Source organism: Anser anser (genome assembly GCF_964211835.1).
Source record: "Anser anser genome assembly, chromosome: 3".
NCBI lineage: Eukaryota > Metazoa > Chordata > Aves > Anseriformes > Anatidae > Anser > Anser anser.
In genome coordinates this window covers 113,952,827-113,960,759 of record NC_139722.1, presented here as the reverse complement: position 1 = coordinate 113,960,759, position 7,933 = coordinate 113,952,827, and the positions used below count along the sequence as shown (strand labels likewise).

The following is a 7,933-nucleotide window of genomic DNA, read 5'->3' as shown; positions in this document are numbered from 1 at the left end:
TGCAGCCTTGCAGCTGGCCTCGGGTGGCTTTTTCTTTCCTTTTCTTTTCTTCTTCTTTTTTTTTTTTTAACCTTTCTCAGCATTTTCCATGGCTTTTTCAACAGGCAGCCCTGTGGGTGGTCAGGGCTGACATATAGCCCTCTGGGGGGCTTTCATGTTGCGGGACATCCCTGTTGAAAATTGCAAAGTGGACCCCAAACAGGTGCACCAGGTGCTTCAAAGTCCACTCTTGCAGACCACAGGTTTTGTTTTGTCCCTGGTGCATCCCTGTGGGGCCAGTGGCAGGCAGCAGGAGTGGCCCTGCCACCTGTGCCAGCCACCGAGCATCCTGCCCGTCTGAGCACCGAGAAAACCATCACTCCTCCATGAGGACGGGGAGATGAGAGGCTGTAATGTGGAGGCCCAGGAGGGATGGAGTGGCCCTGCGATGCCCTCCTCTGTTTGGGGGGGGATTTCTTCTCTTCCCATAGCATGGGCTCATTTAAAGTACCCTGCTGCAGGGAGGGGAGACCCCCCCTACAAAAAAAATCTGCCCCAGGAGCCTCCTCAGCCCTGCCCTGAGCCCTGAAGCCTTCCAGCCCCAGCTCTCATTTCTGTGCTGTGCCCAGCAGATGGTGCAGGGACCCCACACAGTGCAGCATTTATTAAATAATGCTGTGAGTGGTGGTGTGCCGGGCTGGGGCAGGGGACACAGCGGAGGACATGGGCTTGGGGAAGGGGCTGCAGTGTGGGGCTGGTGGGCGAGGGGCTGCACAGTGCTCACTTGCCCTAGCAGCTACAGGAATGGCCTTTCTGCAAAAAAAAAAGGGGTGTTGCAGAAGAGGATCGCGCCAGGTGGATCTGGCCACAAACATTTTCTTTGCACAGGGATACGTCGGGCTGACAACATGGGCTTCGCCGAAGATGGGGCACGGCAACGGAGGTTTGTCGAAGTCAAGGCAGCCAGCACGATTAGGTGACAGCAAAGTGGAACGGCTGATGGTGGCAGCAAGTGTGACTAACCACAGACAGCCCCCCCTTAAAAAGCAGGCCTGGCACTGCTGGGGGGTGTCCTGCAGGCAGAAGGGGGGCACTCAGCCAGCTCCCCCAGGCAGCATTTGGGGTGACCGTGGCGGGAGCTGGGGCGCAGGGAGCGCCTGGCATCCGCCTGTGCCGCTCGCCAGGGCTCGGCTTCCCCGGCCGCGGTGCGCGGGGCCGGCGTGGGAGGGATAACTCATCCCAGCCAGGAGGCAGAGGTGCCGGGCGGAGGGAGCTTGCAGCCTTTCCTCGCCGCTGAAAGCCCTGCTTGAGCCACGGGACCATGACCTGGGGGCTTCGCCGCAGCCTCCCGCTGCTGCTGCTGCTGCTGCTGCTGCTGTGCCTGGCGGCACGGCCGGCGGCGCGGGCGTCCCAGGTGAGCGGTGCTGGGTGTGGGTGCTCATCCTCGCGTGGGGCTAGGGGTGTCCGCATGCGTCTCCCTGTGTGGCTTCATCCTTCTGCCTCCCATGGGACAGGAGTGCCACAGGGTTCTTGGAATGCCTCCTGGTGGTGTGGGGGGGTCTCTTTCCTCTTTTTCCTCTTGCCAAAGCAGGAAGCTTAAAGCGTAAAATGCATTGTGTGTTCCCTGCTCTTAAAAGCCTCCTTCCCAGCTTCAGGCAATTTGTGAACACCTCACCCCGGCTCCTGGAGCCGGCAGGTGAGTGATTGGGGAGCGTGTCCCAGTGCTGCTCTGCTCCCCTCGCCTGGAGCCTGGTGGGAGGAGAGGTTTGCCTGCACCCGCAGCTGCGGGAGGGAGCTGTGAGCAAGGAGGCTGTCAGTGTATGGCAAGGCTTAAACAGGGCTTGTGTATTTTTTTTTAAATAATTTTATTTTATTTTCACCACACCTGAAATCACGAACAAGTACACCGGGAGCAAAAAATACGACCATTTTTGCAGGGCAATGGGGGTTTGTTATGGTTCAATGTCCCGCAGGGAGCTCTGCTGGCTCTTGAAGCTAACTAAAACCAGCCCTAACAAAGAGCTGTTTATTAAAGTGAGCTGAATGCCAGGCATCTATTTGCTTTTTCCTCCCTCCTCCTGTGCGGTGTACCCCAGAGCTGCAGGCAGGACCCAGCTCATCCCCCACGACCCCGAGAGGCACCAAGCATGGGCAGGGGATGGTTGTGGAGTGGTCCGAGCATGCTGGCTTCTCTTTTTCCTCTGCACCCCCTTGGTCGCTGTTTGCAGGGGTGGATAACTCCCTGCCATGTGTTGTGGCTGGGGAGCCACAAATCCCCCCCCTCCTTCCCCCCTCCTCCGCCAGCTCTGCTTGCCCCCGGCCTCATGCTGCACAGACCCTGGCCCTTTCCCCATCAGCAAAAAAGGGGCTCCCCAGGGAGTGTTTGTCCCCCGCCCTGCATGCTCTGCAAATCTCTGAGCTCCAAAACTGACTTTACTTTGCTCAGCTCTTGCTCTTTTTCTTCGGTTTGCAGTCAATTCCACAGGAAACCTATAATAACGATGCCCGTCGCCTGCATGAGTCAGTCTCTCGGTAACCATTAGCTTGCAGGCAGAAGTCCCACAAGTGTTTCTGGCCCCAGAAGAACTCGCAAGACATCTGTTTTCCTATTATTTTGTAATATGGAAGTGGGACATGGTTCTCGCTCCAGCAGGACTAAACATGAATTACGGCATCTCTCCCAAGGCTAACGAAATGATTACAGCCTGGCTGGGAGCGCTGTGTTGCCCTCTTAGATGTAGGACACCATGCCCAAGATAGGGATTTCCTACACCGCGTTCAAAACTCCCCTGTGCGGTCACAAAATGGGACGGGGGAGGAGCCATATGGGTGGCAGGGCTGGGGCTGGGGCTGCGGAGTGCCATGTGCCCCACTGAGCAGCCGCTGCACCCGCAGAGCTGCCTGGGCAGGCAGCAGCTCCTGGCCGCTGTGCGGCAGATGCAGCAGCTGCTGAAGGGGCAGGAGACGCGCTTCGCCGAGGGCCTGCGCCTGATGAGGAGCCGGCTGAGCGCCCTGCACGCCGCCCTGAGCAAGGCTGCCATGGAGCCGCCAGCCGGTGAGTCCCGCAGTGGGCAGGGGCCTCGGAGGGCTCCACTCCAAGCCTCCACTCGGGATGCCGAGGGCCGAAGCACGGGCGGTGGTTTGGGCATCTCTACGGATGGAGCCACAAGGCACGGGTGGGCTGGGAAAGCAGGAGAAACCTGCAGCTGCAGGGGGAGCCACTTGTGGCCCCCCCCTTGCCTGATCCCTTCCCCACAGCTCCGGCTGTGTCCTGTCCTGCCCTGCAAGCCCCAGCTGGCGGACGCAAGTTTGGCACGAAGTACCTGGTGGAGCACGAGGTGCACTTCGCCTGCAACCCTGGCTTCGAGCTGCTGGGCTCCAGCACGCGGACGTGCCAGGCCAACGGCAGCTGGAGCGGGCAGGAGCCGCGCTGCACAGGTACTGCTGCGGTGCCCTCGTCAGGGGCTGGATGGGGTCACCCCTGCTGGAAGCGTTTCCTGGGGTAAAATTGGCACCAGGCAGGCTGGCTGGTGAGGCTGGGGTGGTGTGGAAAAGCGTGGTTTGGTCTTGCTTAAGGGTTCTCCAAACTGACAAAGCAGAGTGAAGCTGCATCACCACCTACAGGCGTTCTTGTTGCTCCTCATCTATTTGGGTGCTCCAGGTCCTGATCCCAGCTCCACTTGGCTGTGGAAAGAGCCTCTGGTCCCAGGCTTGCCGAGGGGACGGGAAGGGGTGGCAAAGCCTCCCAAATAGAGTTTCTGGGCGTGGCATCCTTCACTGCAAGCTGCAACGAGACACATTTTGTTTGCAGGTTGTGTTCCCTGAGCAGGCCTATGGGGCAGCAGCCCATGCTTGTCGGGCGGCTTTGTGTCCATCTGCTTGGGCTTGCTGGGTCCAGCTGCAAGAGCGGGGACAATCCTGGCTTCCTGAAACAAGAGGGACTATTGGGGTCCACCAAAGGGGAGGTATCGCGGCTGTCCCTGGTCACTGCAGCCTGCATGGCGGTGGTTTGGCTCTTCTCATTGAGAAAAGCAGCTAGAGCCAAACAGGGAGCCCTGCAGCAGAGATGGGGGGCAAAAAGGGCATCTGAAGGCTCCTTCCATTGCAGCAAAGCCATCGCACTGGGGCAGCACCACCGCGTTGCAAACACTTGGCGTCTGGGCTCGGTGAATGTGCCATGGGGTAGCTAAATGCGCCTAAAAAGAAAAAAAAAAAAAAAGGGAAAGAAGAAAAGAAAATAAATGAAATGTGTGGTTTTTTGCACGGCAGAGATCAGCGCATGCTCCAGCAGCCCCTGCCAGAACGGCGGGACGTGCGTGGAGGGGCCAAGCCAGCAGCGGTGCCTCTGCCCACCGGCATGGAGCGGAGCCGCCTGCCAGCACCGCACGCAGACGGGTGGGTGGCTCTGAGATTCGGGGCTGGCACATGGGGCATCGGGTGGATGGGAGCCGAGCAGGGATGCTCTGCGCTCACCATTGCCCTGCGGTGCCCCCCAGCACCCCCGCCCTTGAGCGTCACGGCCGACCCTGCCTTCAGCCGCAAGCCGCGCTGCGCCCAGGTTGAGCGGACCCAGCAGTGCCGCTGCGAGCCCGGCTTCCACATGAGCGGCACGGCCACCGCCAGCCTCTGCCAGGGTAAGCGGTGGTGGGTCCGCCAGCGGGGCCGCTGCCACCCACGAGGGCTGCGGCTGAGCACGGTTGCCTTGTTTTCCCACAGACGTCGATGAGTGCGAGGTGTACCAGGCGGAGGGGGCTCCGCGGCTCTGCGCCCACGCCTGCATCAACCTCCCCGGCTCCTACCGCTGCGCCTGCCCCGGCGGGTACAGCCTCCTGGCTGACGGCAAGAGCTGTGAAGGTGAGGCCCCCCGCTTCTCCACATGGAAAATGCCATCTTTACTTCCTTTTCCAACTCTTTTCTTTTCCCCTGCCCTGCTTGCAAGCATCTTGGCTCGCAAAAATCTCCATGGGTTTGTATGGAGAGGTGGTTTCCCTGCTGGGTGGGGAGGGGAGGGGAGGGGAGGGGAGGGGAGGGGAGGGGAGGGGAGGGGAGGGGAGGGGAGGGGAGGGGAGGGGAGGGGAGGGCAGGGAGGTGGCTGCAGCACATGTAAGTGGTGTACGATGCTCTGGGGCTGTGCCTCGCTAGCAGAGAGCAGGGAGAGCATCGCCGAGTCACGGAGCTGCCCCATGTGAATGGGGTGGTCCCCAAGAGGAGATCCAAACTAAAAACAAGACTGTAAGTGGTGATGCCTGATCCGTTTCAAATTGCTCACCTGTTTTCTGCCAAAATGAGCCTTGCGAAGAGGATGTTTAGGTCCCCTCGGAGGGTGACCTGCTGTCCCACCCTGTTTTGCAGACATCGATGAGTGCACCCTGTCGCAGGACAACTGCACGCAGGGGACGACGTGCATCAACACAGGAGGGAGCTTCCAGTGCGTCCGCCCTGAGTGTCCCCAGCCCGGTGGCAACATCACCTATGTGAAAACATCGCCCTTGTAAGTATGGCAGGGGCCCTGTCCCCTAAATATTTCTGTAGCCACCAAGCTGGTCCAACGCCACCTCCCTCCTTGGGCAGGGAGGGGGACACGGACCTCCACGTCCACCCGGGCTCTCTCAAAGCCTCCTTCTCCATCGCCTCTGCAGCCAGTGCGAGCGCAACCCCTGCCCGATGGACAGCAGGTCATGCCACCAGGCACCCAAGACCATCTCCTTCCACTACCTGCCCCTGCCCTCCAACCTGCTGACCCCCACCCCGCTCTTCCGCATGGCCACGGCGGCGGCACCCGGCCGGCCGGGGCCCGACAGCCTCCGCTTCGGCATCGTGGGCGGCAACAACCGGGGCCACTTCGTGATGCAGCGCTCGGACCGGCAGACCGGGGAGCTCATCCTCGTGCAGAGCCTGAAGGGCCCCCAGACCATCCAGGTGGATGTGGACATGTCTGAGTACCTGGACCGCACCTTCCAGGCCAAGCACCTCTCCAAAATCACTGTCTTTGTCTCTGCCTACGAGTTTTAGGGGGGGCTGGGGGGCGGCTGCGGGGTTTGGGTGGTCTCACATGCACGTGGCCAGACCCATGGTGATGGTCCCTCCTCAGCATCCCCCACCTGGAGCGCTGCAGGTGGTGGCATGTGCTGAAGCCCCACAGCCAGCTGTCCTCCCCTCTGCATCACAAGCCTCCAGGTCGCTTTTACACTTCCCTATGTGGAAAAAACAGCAAATGAGGTGCAACAGAAACTGGGTGCACGGGCTGTCTGCTTGCTGGGCTGTGAGAGCTGAGCATCGTCTTCACCCGAGGCTCCAGCAGGATGGCCCATCGCCTCTACACATACGTGGTGCAAGGCAGTGGACAGAAACCAAGCTCCTTACTTCCTCTTTAATTCCTTTTTGTAGGAAAGAAGCTAAGCTGGTGCTGTCAGCCCTCCTCTGTGCTGGCCTGGGCTTGCTCATGTGAATGCTCCCCACTGATGCTGAGACCCCCAGCCTGCGGGGCAGGGGCCGCTCCCAGCGTTTCGGTGTTTCGGTGCTGGGCTTTCCACAGCCGCAGCTGGGAAAATCCCAGTCGGGGCTCGCAGGGCAGAGCTCGAGCACTTGGTGCTGCTCAGGGCAGCAGATGCTGTGCCCAGCGAGCCCTAGGGCAGTGTAGAAATCTCGTGTGGTGTAATGCACGTCGCTGCTTGTAGCTCTCGGCATGTGTTGAGAAGCCACAAGTTCTTCCCAGCCTCTGCTCACAGCCTGTTTCCAAGGCAGCGAGTTTGAGACTGTCTAAAACTGAAGCCACTGCGTGGGTGCCTGCATCGTGTCCCACAACTCGAGGGAAGAGGCGCTGCCCTACAGCCGGTGGAGCAGCTCCTGCTCCCTGCCTCCCACAACCCCTGGCACCAGCTGGGGTCAGTTACCCTCAGGTCACCGGAGATGCACGGGGAGGACCTCACCTGGTGCTTTTTTGAAGTAGCTGGGGGGAAGTTGCAAGTGCTTCTTGCCACCTCCCCTGTGCCATGCTGGCCCGTCAGCACGCCATCCCTGCAGCACCATCTCCTCAGCCACCGCCCGGATGGCTCTCGTCCGCATGAGGAACATCGCCAACGGGCAGAGGATGAGTCCCAGAGGGATGAGTGAGCCCTCAGCATCATGTTGTGCGAGGAGCAGAGGGGAGGGATGGGTGGAAGGACCTAAGGGCTGTCCCATGCTTCAGCGGACAGGCAGCAGCTCCTTAAACCCCTGGCACATGTGCTTACGCACCTGCATCCGTCTGCAACCATGTGGAAGCCCTGGGTAAGCCAGCATGAATGTGACACAGGGACAGTGACCGCTTCGGCTGCATGTGGTGCTCATGTTGCAGGAGCTCGAGGTGTGAATATTTCATTGTTTAACACCCCCCTGCCTCCACTGTCAATGCAGCTGCAGGAATAGCTCGGGTGCGGTGGCAGCTCCTGTCCTGACGCAGCTGTAAAAGCCGTGGGGAGGCACCACTGCAGTCTCCCACCTCGCCCCGTTCCTCAGTGCAGCGCTTGTGCATGTAAACCACACCAACATTATGCATGTTTCTTCATTATTCTGGTTTTAATACAATTAAAGGATGATATAGCCTCTGAGTAGGTGCAGAGCGGAATGAAGTACCCGATGCGCGTGTGGCCAGCATGCCTGTGGGGATGCTCACCCCAAGCCATCTGGGAATGGGTTCTGGGTTTATGTGGCAATAACCTGCCCTGGTTATTTTTTTTTTTCTGCTTTATGCTGCTTGGGAGGGCAGGCAGGAGGTGCTGGGATGTACAGGCATGGGGCTCGGGGCTGGGCACGGGCAGCTGGTGGCACAGGCAGCCCCCAAAGCGGCTGGGGACAGCAGGCACTGCCTGGCCAAAGCACCCCAAGCAGGGCTATGCGGAAGAAGGGTTTGTTCCAGCAGAACAAAAGCACCTTCCTAAAGGAAAACTGAGTGCAGCAGGGCTCTGCGATGACA

The 7,933-nt window shown here is 60.0% G+C and overlaps 1 protein-coding gene across 2 annotated transcripts; it reads left to right on the top strand.

The window, feature by feature from the left end:
- Positions 1 to 15: 15 nt before the first annotated feature.
- Positions 16 to 7,568, top strand: FBLN7 (fibulin 7). Of its 2 annotated transcripts, none has more exons than XM_083829675.1 (8): positions 16 to 955; positions 2,875 to 3,034; positions 3,238 to 3,417; positions 4,249 to 4,374; positions 4,476 to 4,613; positions 4,696 to 4,833; positions 5,332 to 5,470; positions 5,619 to 7,568. In XM_083829675.1, the coding sequence occupies exons 2-8, from the start codon at positions 2,917 to 2,919 to the stop codon at positions 5,989 to 5,991; spliced, it is 1,212 nt and encodes a 403-aa protein (XP_083685801.1). In that variant the 5' UTR covers positions 16 to 955; positions 2,875 to 2,916; the 3' UTR covers positions 5,992 to 7,568. The 2 variants fall into 2 exon arrangements, with proteins under 2 accessions (XP_083685801.1, XP_083685800.1); XM_083829674.1 differs by having other exon boundaries at positions 16 to 1,393.
- Positions 7,569 to 7,933: the final 365 nt, after the last annotated feature.